Here is a 17,900-nt window from a genome sequence, read left to right as displayed (position 1 = left end):
GAAGTTTAGAAATATTTACAGATACTAACCTAGTAACACAAATTTATAATATCAAAAGATGAAGACAAGCACACAATAACTGAACTCCATAAACTGAATGACGACCAAAATTATTTTGGTTATTTGCTGTAAATAACTGGAATTCTAAAACAGAGAGTAATAATACAGCATCGGACAATTCTCAAGTGGCCTATCAGGCATTAATTAAACATTCCTGGTAGTGCTGAGATAGGACTGTCATACAGATTTTTGGAAGTAGAACAATTTTATTAATTAGATTTAATATATTGCATGCATTCTTCAGAATTGGCAGTGCACTCGTTGTTACTGTAAATAGAGCTACAGATGAGTCATATGTTTTGCAACCCATAAGAACAAGGGAAGGCACAGAAGAGACAATTGTTAACCCTCTTGGCAGCACAAGATATGATAACCACAGCTTTATCTCCTAATACCGTTAAAACCTATGCAAATTGCTCTTGCTTCCTCTACAAGGTATCTAGCCCACATAACACTGAGCCTCCCAGTCCATTCATCATTTTGCAGCCGGGCTGGAAATAAACCTTTTCCTTCAGAACAACCTGGTTATGAACAGTTACTGACGTGGGAGTAAGAAGAATGAACCTACCAGTATCTTGGAAGTGTAAGCGCTGTTGAGAGATATTGCATTTACAAGCATATCCAGAGATTTTGATGGGAGGGCATCAGGGTCAGGGACTTCTTTATAGTGGACATCACCAATATAAGCCTGCACCACCGTCATTCGGTTTGTGGTCAAAGTGCCCGTTTTGTCAGAGCAGATAGCTGTTGCGTTGCCCATGGTTTCACAGGCATCCAAATGCCTGACTAGATTGTTGTCTTTCATCATTTTCTAGTCAAAAGAAATACAAGAAAACAGTAAGTAATTATTTACTAAAATTAATTTATATTCCTTATAGCAAAGATATGTTAATCCTTTTCTGAGAAATCAATAACGTTAATTTATGTGCTTTCACTTCCTTTTCTTCTCCAGCAGTCTTTTCTCCCCTTTGTAGCTGTTGAACTCAAATATAAAATTCACATTGATTTTCCTGCTCCTGCAGTTAGTCGAAACTCCAATCTACTGGCCAAGGCTCAAATTTACCCAAGCTCATCCTGAAAAATTCTGCTAGCAGCTGAGTAAAAATCAGCCCATGCTTCCAATACTATACCAATTCCCTTTCAAACAATCTCCCCAAGAGCAGGCGTTTCCAACCATTTTTACACCATAGGCCCCTTACCATTAACCAAGGCGTCCATGGAACCCAGGATGGGAATCCCTGTTCTGGAGCCTTTTAACAGGGATACTATGGTAGAAAACTCATTACTTGATTCAAATTTTAACCCTGTGATGTGCAGATCTAATTTATGTATCACAATCAAAATTGTTGACCAATTGCAGTGACACCATTTTACCCATATACCCAAATTTCTGGGTAGCAGGGTGGAGATACATCCCTACCAAATAAGGTGTAAGTTGCTCATTCCCTCTGTTAGGCTGCAGATCACCCTTGGGCAATGTGTAGCACCTGCTTAGCCCCCCGGTCAGGGTCATGGGACCAGGTGGTGGATGGTCTTCGGGCAGGTGGTCCATATCACAATTCCTGGTCGTGCAACCACTGACGCCAGGCAGGCACCCTCTGAAGAGTATTGATAATGCCTGGGGTCACTGCCCAGAAGGCTGCGCTGCCAAGCAACTTCTGCTGAAAAATTTGCCAAGAACAATCACGGTCAAGGAGACCATGATCACCCACGTCATATGACACGGCGCATAATGACGATGATGACCCAAATTTTAACAGAAAATGTACTGCATACATTTACAAAATACAAATACACTTCACACGGGTGCATTACTAAACAAACATTGATTCCATTGTAAAGGAAAAGGCCCCTTCTAGAAATGACAATTCTTGTGGTTTCCCATTCAGAGGAAAATGGCCTGCAACACAACAGCATGGTAGCACAGTGTTTAGCTTTACAATACAGGTAATCCGGGTTCAATTCCCGCCTCTGCCTATAAGGAGTTTGTATGTTTTCCTCCCGTGTGGGTTTCCTCTGGCTGCTCCAGTTTCCTCCCAGTCCAAAGACATACTGATTGGTAGGTTAATTAGTTATTGTAAATTAGGATAGGATTAAATCGCGACATTGCTGGGTGGCACATCTTAAAGGGCTGGAAGGGCCTATTCCATGTTAGATAAATAAACTGCCTTCAGCTGGACCAGGGAAAACCCATCAGCTATATTGTACTCTACTCCTATTGGATAACTGATATTCCAAAGGCAAATGTATATCTTCACTGTGTATGCATAATCCCTGGCCATTTGTGTTCCAGGTTCCAGGCACACAAAAGAGACTGGACGGAAACCTATGTTTTGTCAGCTTGATTGAATGTGGCCTTTGATTTGTTTATCTTCTTGGGTTCTGTTGTCCCAGTAACCACCTGGGTCTCCAGATTCGCAGGATTTTTATGACAATTTCTCCTCAGCTTTTACTGTGCAGAATTTAATTATTCCAAACTTTACAGGATAAGCCTATTCTGTTATCAATAAAAACAATAAAATAAAAAATATATTTCTATTGAAGTGTATGTACAGAAGAATATACATGACTACATTCCTACCTTCACAGAGTAGGCGAGAGAGATGGTGACAGCCAGTGGGAGACCCTCTGGGACAGCCACGACAAGAACAGTGACACCAATAATGAAGAATTTAACAAAGAATTGGATGTACACTGGAGTGCATTCAGGCAGCCACTGCAGCTTTTGAATCACAAAAGTATCGATGGCGAAGTATAGCACAAGAATAATAACTGTGATTGCCGACATTACCAATCCTAGAAGAAAATTAAATAAAAACTGTCACAGTGCTATAGCAGCTGCTGGCTTCATACTTAACATCTTAACAGGGAAGTTTACACACCGAAGTAGGAGGTTTAACAAACAGTGAGAAGGACTGTAAAAGATTTCAAGAACACATAAAAACAAGTTAGCAGAACGTGCAGGCAGGTGGCAAATGGTATTCTATATCAATGTGTGAGGTAATATATGCTGGAAGAATAAAAACAAGGGATGTGATTAATCCATTTAATATCAAGACACCTGAATGGAAGGTGCAACTACAAGGGATGCCTTAACCTTACAGACTTTACTTCAGTCGAGCTTATACCAAACCTTTGGGAGCTGTAAATCTGCCACCAAACTTGCAGCATGGGAATTCACTCCAGAATACTATAGCTTTTATCTCAAATCCAACTCAAATCTGTCAAATTCCATTACGTTGGGTTTTATGATACCTCCTCATTAGGCTCATCGTTAAAACATAAGCAAAGGTTTGCCCAAATAAATATATCCTGAGAAGTAAAAGAATGCCATTCCTATTCTGTCCTGCATTTTGCTGGTCTAGATTTTGAACACTGATTTTCATACTTTTCCACCATATCCCCGTACCCTTGCTTCTTTTAATACATCCCTTTGCAATCATAAGACCATAAGATATAGGAACAGAATTAGGCTATTTCGCCTGTCAAGTCTGATCCACCATTTCATCATGGCTGATCCATTTGCTCTCTCAGCCCCAATATTCTGCCTTCTCCCCGTATCCCTTCATGCCTTGGCCAATCAAGAATCTACCAGTTAAATATACCTAACGACTTGGTCTCCACAGCCACCAGTGGCAATCAATTCCACCGATTCACCACTCTCTGGCTAAAGAAGTTCCTCAAGATCTCCATTCTGAAAGGATGCCCCTCTATTCTGAGGCAGTGTTCTCTGGTCCTAAACTCATCCTCTCCACATCTACTTAATCGAGGCCTTTCAACATCTGTTATGTGTCTTCCTTTAAATACATCTATGTGATCTACTCCTTTAAAAAGTCTAAGCTGTTTTCATCTGTCTCATTACTGACAACTGTTTCAGTTTGTTCTAGATTCGCCTGTGAAAGAGGGTCAATTCACGGCATAATACCGACTTTTCCAGCTACTTCTCTGACAGACCGAAAAGCAATGATTTTGAGCAGAAATTCCACTTCACTTCTGCAAAGGTACACCTGATTTCAATGGAGGCAGAAAAAAAAAGACTACTGTCAAGTGTACTTAGAGCTGCTGACTGGGGGTGGGGGGCGGGGGGTTGTTGAAGTACTAGCCACATTTTCAGAAGCTTGTTGACTGCAGAAAGTAACTTATCGAGAATTATATCACAGTAGTTCACACTGCACCAGAGATATCACACCCACTGGTAGTCTGAAATTCGTCAGCAGTTAGAAAATGCTATTTGAAATATTGTCTGAAGATTGCCTGAATTAATGCAGACTTCCTTCCCTCCTATTAACAGTGCAGTTTTTCCAATTTTACCTTGTCAGAATTAATAGTTCCCTGAATTGGCAAACGGCTCACCCGCTTTCCCTATCTGCACTGCCAGCTTGGTGAGCTTCCCCTGCAGCACAGATTTCTCCTTCTTGGGCGTGCCCCCCTTCTTCTTCTCTTTTTCATCTCCATCGCCTCCTTCTGCACTCTTCAGGGGCTGCATCTCCATGGCAGCTGCACCGTCTTGCTTCTTGGCTAAATTTCAATAAAATAAAAGATAACCGATCAAAAACAACCTGGGTATAAACATTTGGGATCCTCCCTTAATCCCAAATGCTGTAGGTCTTACCAAGCTTTCAAAATCTTTTTTTTTTAAATTCTTTTCTGTGCTATCAATTTGATTTTTTTCCCCCACCAAGTCTCTAAAATTAACTTTTTGACTTAAAGCTATAGAGAGTAACCAATCACAGGACATCACACAGTTCAATTTTGTTATTGGGGTAGAAAGACGTATGTGATTGGATGCCCAATCTTTCTGGAGTAAAAAACCATTTCACTTCAAAAACCAATTAGTTAACAGCCTATGTTTAGACAGTTCGAGATTTGTAGGGGAAGCTCTCTCACTGGCAGGAGATACTTTAATTCACACAGAGCCCAAAGTAGTAAATGGGTTCCCCCTGGCCTTGTGGGTCTTATTTTTTCATCATTGACATCAAGGCCTACTCCGCACAAAATGCTGGAGGAACTCTGCAGGTCAGGCAGCTTCTATGGAAATGACTAAACAGTTGATGTTCCATCAAGACTTGAAAGGAAGATGCCTTTATAAAAAGGTTGGGGGGGGGAAGGTAGATAGCTAGTGGGTGATAGGTGAAGCCAGGAGGGTGGGGAAATCAAAGTCTAGAGAAGAAGGAATCTGATTGCAGAGAAGAGTGGACCATAGGAAAGAAATGGAAGGACCCCCCTGTCTTCACCTATCAGCTTCCAGCTATACTCCTCCCCCACCCCTCCACTTTTTATTCTGGCATCTTCCCCCTTCCTTTTCAGGCCTGAAGAAGGTCTCATTCAAAATGTCGATTGTTTATGCATTTCCATAGATGCTGCCTGACCTGCTGAGTTCCCCCAGCACTTTGTCTGTGTCGCTTTGGATTTCCAGCATCTGCAGACTTCCTTGTGTTTACTAACTAATCCAGATGGGCACGAGCATTCTGGTAGAAATGCCAGGATAAATAGCAACAAAAAATGATCAGGGCAGTGTCCATCACATCTTTCAACACCCCCTACACTTTTCTTGGGTGGAGGGAAATAAAATCTCCATAATGATTTTAATTCAAAATGTATTTTGTTTTGTTTATGATAACCTTAAAAGGTGCAGAGGATTAGTCATATTCATACTAATCGTAGTAAACAATACTGGAATTGGAATTTGCCTTGCATTGAACTAGCACAAAGATCAATTATCCTTTTCACTGCCACTCTTATGTATAGAGCAAGGCCTGTTAATAACAAAAAAAAACTGTTTTTAACAAATAACTCACTCTGCAGAACAGCTGACGCAATTTGGCATTGTTTCTGAAGTATTTTCTAAGATTTAAGTGTTTTCCCACAAAACCTTTCTTGTTACAGATGCATTTATATGCACCCAAATTTCCTTCTTTTAAACATTTTTGGGCTTTTTCTTATTTCCATCTTAAACTATTCCCTCTCATGGCATTCCACTAAATATGTAAAGGATGTACTTCACGGTTTAATGCCTGCATCATTGGTTGTTGCAATGGGAGGACGAAGTGGGCTGTCAAATCTAACTATGTTTCATCTTTCTCTGTGGGATGAAACTGGCTCCCACACTGAATTTCATCTTGACAACTTGGTAAGATCAGAAACCTGTCATTTTTTTTAAGTCATGGAAATTAGTTTCAGTTCCTTTTACAAGTAAACCCATTCTAATCAAGACTCCATGACAACTAATATTACTGGATCTAAAGATCTAATGCCCCCACATTCCTTTCATCTCCTTCAAACCAAAATTTTACTTGAAATTCCGGATAACTGCTAATCTTTAATACATGACTGAACACGTATTACATCAGTAAGCCATTGGGTTATACTGTTTGTGAACAAAGCTATTAAGTAGATCCCTCATTATTATTGAATAAAGAATACTATACTAGTTGCTGCTATTCCTCTCTGTGCCTTATGGTACGTTGGGCAGCAACTTTGCCATTTCTTTAGCATTGTTGTTGTTTTTTTTTAACAAGGCTCAGTAGCTAGCTCGATGCTTAGCCTAGCATGGGTGGAAAGCGTGCAAGGCACCAGCTGTATTCAAACCCGGGACCACTCGCCTCGAAGTTTGATGCAGAAGCCACTACACCATTGGCCGGCTCCAATGCTATACTAGCACTGAACTGGAAAAAAAAACAATTAAAGCCAAAGTGTTTGTATGCTTTTGCAAAGTGATATTGATGAAATATTCCAAAATACAATATTGAAGATATTGGTCAAAGAATTCTATGAATCAGGGTATGGGCTGAAACAGTAGAGAGTGAAGATGGAGAAGTTTTTTAGAATTTTAAAACATTGGAAAATTCTTTTCCAAATCATGATGAGGGAAGCTGTATTTCCAATGTAAATAAAAGTTAAGTTCCCTGTGTGAAAAGAATTGTAAGGTGTTAGTCAATAACTGTTCTACACTAAAATAAACTTTTTAAAAAGGTGGAACATCTTAATTATGGTGCGTCAATATTAGTGTGAAACATACAGTAAGATCGTCTGATGGTCAAGAAGAACCCGTTACCTTTATTCTGGCTGTTATCCATATTTCCATCCTGCAATTTGCCTATGATGAAAGAGTACAACAAACAAAACAGAAACAAACAGTGAAGAGTCACAACAGAGACAACACATAGTGTTACATTGCAACCAAAAATTAACGAAAAAATGGTAGACACAACAGACAAACCTTAATAGTTTTTAATGGTCACAAAATTAGTGATTTTTATGCAGCATTCATTCAAGATATAGGTCAAGAAGATTTTTAAAAAAGGATATCCATATACGTTTCTCAGGAGTAATTAAGTATGGTGCACTTGTTAGAGAGTTCCCCACAAGTACATCTGTAAATCAACTACCTCTTCTTAACATGAAGTTTTTTAGTCTTGTAGGTTAACCTCAACCTCAAAAAAGACCACAATCTTGTTGTGATTGGAGGCTTGCATGCCTCAATCACTCACAGAGATAATCTGCCTGGAGTTGGGGCTTTATGCTTTGGCTCTTGGTATGATGAGCCATGCCAAACAGGTCAACGAGTAAAGGCCAGCCTAAAAGTTATCCACCGGTCCTCCAGGTATTGGGCTTTAGCTCAGGGCTAACAACCCTAACTGGTAAAACAAAATTGTTACGGAAGCAGCAATGAAGAATCCTCCTACTGTACATCTGAGTGTAACAGTATTTGTGAGTCTCTATCCAGGGCTTGCATGATTGACTGAGGTGAAACCCAAAAGGAGGCCCTACTCACTGACACAGATGGAGGATCTTCATTGCTGCCCTAAACACTAGCAGCGTAACAGGCAGGTAATAAGTAAAAGTAAGTATGTAAGTTAACCTCAAATTACATGAATGAGGAGAATGAATATTTTAATTCATCTTGATTGTTGAACTTATTGATGAATTGCACTGCAGATTAAAAAGTACAAATCTATGCTTATGCAGAAGCTGTGTCTCCAAGAACCCATGCATGTTCTAGTATGTGGAACATAAACCAAGTCCACTCAAGTTTTGATTGAGTTTCCTGGTTGGATTTGGCTTTTGTAACCTCCACGAAATTGCTCTAGTTTAAACTGACAGCTGTCAAATCCAAATGATATGAAGATTTTCGATAGTGCTGATATCTTTACCATGATGAATTGAAACGGCACATTATTCCCATCTATGCATTACAGATTTATTATTAACATTTTCAGTATAAACACCAATGGAGTGTGGGTTTTAATATTATCCTTGTGAACATATATCGGATTTATTCTGCACCTGGTTAATTTGATGAGAGCTCCACTGATATTTGTAAAACCTCTCCGATTGCACAACAAATAAAATGAAAGCTATCAAAACGAGAAAAATTATGCTTGGTGAAGAAATAGCCAATGGATGAGCATACAGTTTATCAATAGTAATTAATATTGAGAACAATTTTAACTTGTCTTCAAATCTATCATACACATTTCGTTGAATTACCAATTTTAGCACTAAAAGATTAGGGGGTTCTTCTCAAACTGAGCATTCTGGGCAAATGGAAATGATCAATTTTATACTAGTGTATCACAACAGTGTAGGATTTCTAACCAAGCAACATGCACACAATGCTGGCGGATCTTGGTAGCTGAGGCAGCATCTATGGAAAAGAGTAAACAGTCAACATTTCAAGAGAAGGGTCACGGCCCAAAACGTCAACAGTTTACTCTTTTCCATAGATGCTGCCTGACCTGCTGAGCTCCTCCAGTATTTTGTGTCTGTTGCTTTAGATTTCCAGCATCTGCAGATTTTCTCCTGTTTAGGATTTATAAGCATCTTGGTGCAGACTGGTGGCAACACATAAACACAGTGTAGAAGTGTCATTGGTACTGAATCATTACCTTCAACATTATTACAATCTTGCATTTTTAAATATACATTCATGCTTTATATTACCTTTTGAATACAGTAGGGTATGCATAATTAAATAAATCCAAGGTTGTGTGACCACAAAGAACTTTGATCTATTCTTGTAACAGAAGATTACATTTGTTTTCAGAGTCATAAAAAGTACAGCACAGAAACAGGCCTTTCGACCCATCTAGTCCGTGCTGAAACATTTAAACTGTCTACTTCTGTTGACTTGCACCTGGACCATAGCCCTCTACACCACTACATCCATGTATCTATCTAAACTTCTCTTAAAGATTCAAATTGAGCCTGTTTGCACCACTCGCACTGGCAGCCCATTCCACACTCTCACCACCCTCTAAGTGAAGAAGTTTCCCCTTACGTTTCCCTTAAACTTTTCACCTTTCACCCTTAACCCATGACCTCTGGTTGTAGTCCCACCCAACCTCAATGGAAAAAGCCTGCTTGCATTTACCCTGTCTATACCCTTCAGAATTTTGTATACCTCTATCAAATCTCCTCTCAATCTTCTACATTCCAAGGAATATAGTCCTACCCTATTCAATCTTTCCTTATAACTCAGGTCCTCTAGTTCCGGCAAAACCCTTGCAAATTTTATCTGTATTCTTTCAATGTTATTTACACCTTTCCAAATAAATTTCAAACTAAATGCCCTTAAAATTGAGGCAGATAAAGAAAATCTGCTATATTAATACAGGATTGTTAGACCTACATGAAACATTCAACTATCCATACAGTCTCAACCCAGACCTAAACCTCATCTCAGCTACCAAAAAGTTGTTAACTTGCCTAATTATGAAACCCCCAAGAAATGACACAAAATACCTTGTAAAACAAATACAATTCTGGAAGAACCCAGCAAGTCAGGCAGTATCAATGGAAATGAATAAATAGTTATTATTTCGGGCCAATTAACTTCATCAGGACTGGGAAGGAAGCAGGACGAAGCTGAGACAGGTATCAGGAATATAAGAAGGTGGTGGGGGGGGGGAGGGAAAGGAGGATTAACTTGAAGGTGATAGGTAAAGCCAGGAGGGTCGGGGAGGGGTCATAATGTAAGAAGCTGGGAGGTGACAGGTAGAAAAGATAAATCTGATAGGAGAGGAGAGTTGACCATGGGAGTAACAGGGAGAAGTGATAAGCAGGTGGGGAGCAGAGAAAGGTTAGAGGGGAGCCAGAGTGGAAAATGGAAGAAGGAATGGGAAGGGTAAAAAATTACTGGAAGTTAGGAAAATCGATGTTCACGCCATCAAGCTGGAGGCTACCCAGATGTAACATGAGATTTGTCCTTCAACCTGAGAGTGGCTTCATCACGGCAGCTGGTATGTGTCGGAATGGGAATAGGGATTGGAATTGAAATGGTTGGCCATGGAGAAATTCTGGGTTTTTTTTGCAGATCAAGTGAAAGTGCTTGACAAAGTGATTCCCCGATCTACATTGGGTCTCACCAATGAACAGAAGGCTGCTTATAGAGCACTGGATACAATAGATGACGCCAATAGATTTTCAGGTGAAGTGTTGCCTCACTCTGAAGGTCCTGAATGGAGGTGAAAGAGGAGATGAATGAGCTGGTGTAGAATTCTTTTGCCTGGAGGGATAAGCTCCAGGAGGAAGATAAGTAGGGAGTGACAGATGGACAAGGGAATCATGGAGTGAGCGATCTCTGTGGAAAGCAGAGAGTGGTGGGGAGGAGGGTAAAGATGTGTTTGGTGGTAGGATCCCATTGAAGATGGCAGAAGTTGTGGAGAATGATGTTCTGGAAGTGAAAGCTCTTAGGGTGATAGGTAAGGATGAGGAACTCTCTCAAAGGCAGCGGAAAGATGGAGTGAGGGCGGATATCTGGGAAGTGGAGGAGATAAGGATGAGGGCAGCGTTGATGGTGGAGGAAGAGAAAACCCCGTTCTCTGAAGAAGGAGGACATCTCTGATGTTCTGGAAAGGAAAGACTCATCCTGGGAACAATGCAGATGAGACAAAGAAACTGAGAAAAAGGAATGGTATTTTTTATAGGAGACAGAGTGGGAAGAGTTATGGTCAAGGTAACAGTGGGAATCAGTAGGTTTATAAAAGATACTGGGAGACAGCTTGTCTCCAGAGATGGAGAAAGATTGAGAAATGGAGAGAGGTGTCAGAAATGGACTAAGTGGATTTAAGAGGAGAGCAGAGGTTGGAGGCAAAGATAATGGAATTGACAAGCTCAGCATGGGTGCCTAAAGCAGCACTAATCCTGTCCTCAATGTAGCACAGGAAGAGTATTAGAGAGCAATAGCAGAAGAGGCTTGAAACGTGGACTATTCACGTAGCCAACAAAAAGGCACGCATGACGAGGGCCTATGCAATTGTCAACATGTGCACCAAACCAGAACCTCATGTGGTCCAATGAAAATTGAAACCAGCAATGCAAAAGCTTAGTTAAACCTTCTGCAAGGATGGATAACACACTTCATTGATCTTTGATTTTAATTTTTAATTTGCGATACAGTGTGGAATAGGCCCTTCCAACCCTTCGAGCCACACCACCTCAGCAACCCCCGACAAACCCGATTAACCCTAACCTTATCAGGGGCCAATTTTACAATGACCGATTAACCTATTCAGTTTGTCTCTGGACTGTGGGAGGAAACCTCAGCACGCGAGGAAAACTCACACATTCATGGGGAAGACCTACAGAGACACTTTACAGAACAGGACTAGAACTTAACCCTAAACTCTGGAATGCCCCAAGCCATAATAGCGCCATGCTAACCACCATGTTACCATGGTGCCCATTTAGATGTTCATCTAAATTTTCCATCGGATTCAGGACAAGTAGAACATAAAGTGTGGTGTTTCATATGAAATTGAGTCATGACAACCTAGACTGAAATAGAGTTCTTTACTTTTCTCAGTATCAGTTATTCTTAATTTGTTTAATAGCCCTAGAATTCTATTATAGTAAATTATATGGCTCCTCCTTTAGAGGCCCTCAGACTAGCTTAAAAGAAGGCATTGCCACATTAAATGAGTCAATTGCGATACCAAAGGGAGCAATTGTATTGAGGCTAAATCTAGACAACAATGAAACTCAGGGCCTAAGGACTCATAAACTGCACTTGCTCAGAATAATTAACTGTTCATTATTCCGTAAACAATCTTCAAGGTGTAATTGAACCTCATGCAATCTTTTTTTAAAACTGAGTTATCAAAACCTGCCAGAAGAACTTATCAATGACATCAGAGCACTGGAGTGCTGCCATTTCTACTTATCCAGTAATGGCCAGAGAATAAGGAGCAATATCTTTTCTTCCCACATAGGTGTTGTTTCCATTCACCCAAGGAAGACCAATCTTTCATCTTCTCACTGCCTTACATCTATGCTGCCCCTCAGCAATGTTATCTAAAGCATAACACAAACGTTCCTGAATTTGACTACAGTACTCGTCTTTATCACATCACCCCACCTCTGCTGCACCTCAATCATTAGTTGATAATGTCATGGATTTTTACATACACCTAGCTCTGCCTGGAAGTAACATCGCCAGGCTCTGCTTGCCTCAGTCTCACTTGTGCTGAAACCTTTATCTGTGCCTTCAGACAATCATACCTGACCTGCTTAGCCCATTCGTTAAGTGCAGTGTCCTACAATGTGGGTGATCATAGCTTTGCCATGACCATGATTGGTCCTGGTAAATTTTTCTACAGAGGTGGTTTACCGTTGCCTTCTTCTGGGCAGTGTCTTTACAAGAAGGGTGACCCCAGTCATTATCAGTATGTTTCAGAGATTGTCTGCCTGGCTTGTGGTATGTACCAACTGCTCACCTGAGCATCCACCACCTGCTCCCATGGCTTCATGTGAATCTCATTGAGGGGCTAAGCAGATGCTACACCTTGCCCAAGGGTAGTAGTTAGAAGGAGCGCCTTAGACCTCTTTGCTAAAGAAGTATCTCCATCCTACTACTCATTCCATGAACTAGAATCACCCAGAATGCTGATGCCTATGAGCTGCACAAACCAAGCTCCAATAATTTGTGCTTCTGGTTAAGCAACAGTCCATCTTTATTCTCAATCCTTGTGTTGTCTAGCCTCTCTCCATCTCTGTAATCTTCTTTGAGCCTGATAGTCCTCAGAGGTAATTAGAATTTCCTTATTCTGGCCCCTCAAACAGACTCAATATAATTCCTTCATCAGAACAGCTATTCTTTCAGCTGCTGGGTGCATACACACTGGAATTTTCTCCTTAGTCCCCTCTGACACTATTTCTTTCACAGAACCTTCTTTTTGATCAAGATTTTGGTCATCTATTCTAATACCTCTCTATGATCTGGACGTCAAAACTGTTTATGAATGTTCCTTTTAATTAGAGGGAGATTGAAAATCTGGCTGAGTGGTGCCACAACAACAAACGTCTTATTCAGTATCAGCAAGACCAACAAACTAGTTATTGATTTCAGGAGAAGGAAACTAGAGGTCCATGAGCCAGACCTCATTGGAGGATCAGAAGTACAGCGGATCAGCTACCGTACTTTAAATTCCTCAGTGTTATCATGTTGGAGGACTTATCCTGGGCCCAGCACTTAAGTGCAAATATGGAGAAAGCATGGTAGCACCTCTACTTCCTTAGGAGTTTGCGAAGATTTGGCATGACATCTAAAACTTTGACAGGCTTCTATAGATGTGTGGTGGAGAGTATATTGACTGACTATGTCACAGCCTGATATGGAAACACCAATGCCCTTGAATGGATAATCCTAAAAAAAAAAGTAGTGGATACGGCCAAGTCCATCACAGGTAAAGCCCTCTCCACCATTGAGCACCGTTGCAGGAAAGCAGTGTCAATTATCAGGGATCCCCACCACCTTGGTCATGCTCTCTTCTCACTGCTGCCATCGGGGTGAAGGTACAGAAGCCTCAGGACTCACACCACCAGGTTCAGGAACAGTTGCTACCCCTTTCAATGTGTCTCAGCAGGCCGGACAGCATCTATGGAGAAGAGTAAGCAGTTGACTTTTTGGGCCGAGAACACCCCCCCCCCCCCCCCCAGCCTTCTCACCTCTGACCACTCATTTTTTTTTTCTCCAGTTCCGATGAAGGACCTCAGCCCAAAATGCCAACTGTTTATTCTTATCCATAGAGGCTGTCTGGCCCGCTGACTTCCTCCAGCATTTTTTGTGCGTGCTTGGATTTCCAGCATCTGCATCTCTCATTTGTGCTTCAAATGCGTCTAATACCTTTGTCAAAAAGACCTGCTTCATCTTTTTTTGACATTTTATTCTGCAATATTTCAAAGAACTTGGCGCTGGAGATTGTAGCGATCCTTACAGGCTAACGTCAACTAAACACATGCATTGAAAATACATTTGTGCATTTTCAGGATAAGGCTGAGAATCAATGAAGCATGAGAAACCACCAAATTAAATAATAAAAAGCCAGGTGCTCTCAACATACCATTGACTAAGCTGGCATTTGTGCTGTCAGTGGCATTTTCACCTGTTGCACCATCTGCACCTGAAGTAGACAGGGGCTGGGGGGGAATAGCATGGGGAGGAGGCTGGGGAGATGCTACTAGGTGGTAATGGATCAAAAGGAAAAAAAAAGAAATAGAACAAAAGAAAAAAATGAAATGGATTAATGACTTCCATTCAAAATGTATCACATAATTTTGTAAGAGCAAAGCAAAACATATGAAGCATCAAAATTCACATTATACACAAAGAACACAATTTCACAGGCAACTAATTCTACGAAAAGGACAAGCATCACTTGATTGGATTAAATAATATAAAGCACTTGGAAATAACTGGAGCAATATTAGTGAACACTAAGAGACAAGAAGATGTGATAAAACTACGAGCCCAGACACGAGAGGTGTTTTCTGCTTTAGTCATTGTATAATAATCATCAGAAGACTGTTAGCAAGCTTTCCCGTGACAGCATAAAGCAACAAGGTCAGGAGCTAAGTTAGAAGAAAAGTGTAGAAACATGAGATAGTTATGGCTGAGCCAGTTAGACTAGGGAGAAGGGAAGCCAAGGCTTCTTGCTGCAGCCTTTTTGTAATTGATTCCAAAATTAGTGCAAGCTAATTACTGTACTCCCACAGCTAGTTAGTATGTACAATACCTGGTAATCGTCGTCCGTCTTCTTTTGCTCGACCTGTATTGTAATTAGCAAATGTTACGTTGGTGGAAAAGCAAACCCAGAGGTGCACGCAAAAACAGAACAATCTTCATTTTAAAAAGAAAATTCCTCAGAAATTCATCCATTACTTGTAAAATCCTGGTGCTAGCTAAAAGAAAAAACTTGTGTGAGGTTGAATAAAATAATAGAAAATGAAACTCTTTTCAACTTCTCAGTTGCGAACATCAATATTATATTAAACTGGGATAATCTCAGATTTGAGGGACATTCAAATAAACTACATGCTTAAATTCAATAAGTACCAACAGGTGTGAATATAATGATCTTCTATGATCCCTAGTAAAGACAGTGTTAAGGATATAACTTTGGAACAAAACTTGTCATACACATGACGAAATACCCTCTGAACCAAACACCCTTCATCTTTCACTGTAGAGTTCAAATATACTGGTATTTACTATAAAGCCCACACAACAATACAGTAACCACTTTGCACTACATAGAACTTCTGCATTTTTTGTCCTAAACGTGTTATTCCTTGTAAAAATTGTGCACAATTTGTTTTTCTTGAGAGTATTGTGTCTTTCTTGCTATGTGCCTGTGATGCTGCTGCAGTTAAGTTTTCTGTTGCACGTGTACACGTATGTACTTGTGCAAGGGACAATGAACTTGGGTATCAACAGTTATCAGGTGTAATGAAAATCACAGTACAGTCAGCATTAGGCAGCTCCAATCAAATCAGGAATCAATCCAATCAATTGACTTGGGGAAAGTTACTTGGTCCATACTGACTCTCACATGTAGCCTTTACATGCAGTGTTGGAGAGGTGCGTACTGATGTTAGCATTAATGATTTTCAGCTACTTTACATGACTTGTGAGAAGAGCATTGATAATATATGCTGAAAAATCTCCATAAAAGTTTACATATGACGACCTTGTGAAACAACAACATTGAATTAACATTAGTGCAAGAAGGGCTGGGGATAAATTCAAATCCTACATCTTGCATGTAAGCAAATAATAAGATTATATACTGTTACTATTCTCCCCTTCTTAGCATCAGTTGCTTCCATACTACCTTTGTTGATTTGTTGTCGAAATGCTTGTATATGCCTTTGCTACATCTGAAATATTCAACAAACTGTGCTCCAAGGTGCATTCTCTTACAGTCATAGAGTCAAAGAAAAGTACAGCACAAAGCAGACCTTCGGCCCATCTCATCCATCCCGAGCCCCTACTATCCATTTACCTATACAAACTTCTCTTAAATGTTGAAATCGAACTCGCATGCACTACCTGTACTGGCAGCTTGTTCCACCTTCTCCCAATCCTCTGAGTGAAGTTTTCCCTCAAATTTCCCTCAAACTTTTCACTGTTCACCCATAACGAATGACATTGTGTTGTAGTCCTACCCAACCTCAATGAGAAAAGCCTGCTTGTATTTACTTTATCTATACCCCTCATAATTTTGTATACCTGTATCAAATCTCCTCTCAATCTTCTATGATCCAAGGAGTAAATTCCCAACCTATTCAATCTTTCCATATTACTCAGGTCCCCTAGAACCGGCAACATTGTTGTTAATTTTCTCTGTACTCTTTCAACCTTATTTACATCTTTCCTGTAGGTAGGTGACCAAAACTGCACATAATTCTCCAAATTAGGTCCCGCCAATGTCTTGTACAACTTCAACAGGACATCCCATCTCCAGTACTCAATACTTAGATTTATGAAGGCCAATGTGCTAAAAAATTTCATCACCAGTTAAATTGACATTCTCAGTCTACAGTACACTCCCTCTGGGAGTGCTCATATTGATACAGCCACACTCCCAGCCTCCCTCCAGGGTCTGCTTGTCTCAGTCCTGATTGGCTACACCTTCAAGTGACCTTTGAATTCTATAGGCTTATGTTTCTTTGGCTCTTAGGGGTTCGTAGATAGTGTCAATTTTAATATGTTCATTTACAGTTATTAAAAGAGAACAATGCTTCTAAAAATACTGCTTCGTGTTTGCTTGCCCCAGAACCTTCAGGACTGAGGCAAGCAAATGGGTGGGTGGGGCATATATATGCGAGCCCTTCCAGAGGGGAAAACCAACAACTGCACACTGAAGATGTCACCTTGACTGGTGATGAAATGACTGCAAGCTAATTGCCAGGTTGCAATATCAAACACCTCAACCAATACTATCAGAGCTCCACACCATCCATCACTGGCAGCCCAAATCTACAATGTCCAAGTTCTAAACTTTGAATTCCCATTCTGAAGCTCTCACCTGTCTGCTTCTCATGCTTAATTTAAGAAATTCCTTTAAAAAACTTCCTTGGTCAAAGTTTTGTTCAATTGTCTTGAATCTAATTCAAGGAATCGACATCAGTTTTGATTTGACGTTTCTGTGAAGTGCCGTGAGATACTTGTCACAGTAAGTGCAATTTGTAAACGGATGTTTATAATTCAACTAACTCTATATTCCATGTTCCAGGAGCATAAGGAAATAAAGCCAATGTGACTGTTGACGAGGACTCAAGGAACTACTCCCTGAACAGAAATGTTGTGAAATTTTGGACTAACGTTATAAATTTCAGCATGAAATGTATGATTGCAGTCTTCAAGAGGCAAGGTTCAGGCCAGTTCTGCTCACTGCTCTGTGATCCTCCCGCGGCTCTGCACTGAACTGAGGCTGAGGTTGTGGCCTGCTCCAGGCTTCATGTCTGTGGACTCACTTTTGTTCTGAATGCAATTTGCCTTCTTCTATTGTCTGCACAATTAGGTTTTTGTTTCTCTCTCTGCACATTGGGTATTTGAC

At 40.5% G+C, this 17,900-nt stretch overlaps 1 protein-coding gene across 18 annotated transcripts in view; it reads right to left on the bottom strand.

Moving 5' to 3' along the window:
* Window positions 1-17,900, bottom strand: part of atp2b2 (ATPase plasma membrane Ca2+ transporting 2) — an 889,877-nt gene that overhangs the window by 189,392 nt on the left and 682,585 nt on the right. For 10 of the 18 annotated variants that reach the window (XM_073072083.1, XM_073072084.1, XM_073072085.1 and 7 more), the window contains 6 exons: window positions 15,075-15,107; window positions 14,403-14,516; window positions 7,115-7,156; window positions 4,414-4,578; window positions 2,642-2,856; window positions 629-871 (listed from right to left, as the gene is read on the bottom strand). In XM_073072083.1, the coding sequence (XP_072928184.1) occupies window positions 629-871; window positions 2,642-2,856; window positions 4,414-4,578; window positions 7,115-7,156; window positions 14,403-14,516; window positions 15,075-15,107 (812 nt within the window). The remainder of the gene's footprint in view (window positions 1-628; window positions 872-2,641; window positions 2,857-4,413; window positions 4,579-7,114; window positions 7,157-14,402; window positions 14,517-15,074; window positions 15,108-17,900) is intronic. The other 8 variants (XM_073072088.1, XM_073072080.1, XM_073072086.1 and 5 more) reach the window with 4 other exon arrangements.

Source organism: Hemitrygon akajei, chromosome 19 (assembly GCF_048418815.1).
Source record: "Hemitrygon akajei chromosome 19, sHemAka1.3, whole genome shotgun sequence".
Lineage (NCBI taxonomy): Eukaryota > Metazoa > Chordata > Chondrichthyes > Myliobatiformes > Dasyatidae > Hemitrygon > Hemitrygon akajei.
The sequence above is the reverse complement of the archived record's forward strand: the minus strand, read 5'-3'. Positions and strand labels throughout refer to the sequence as shown.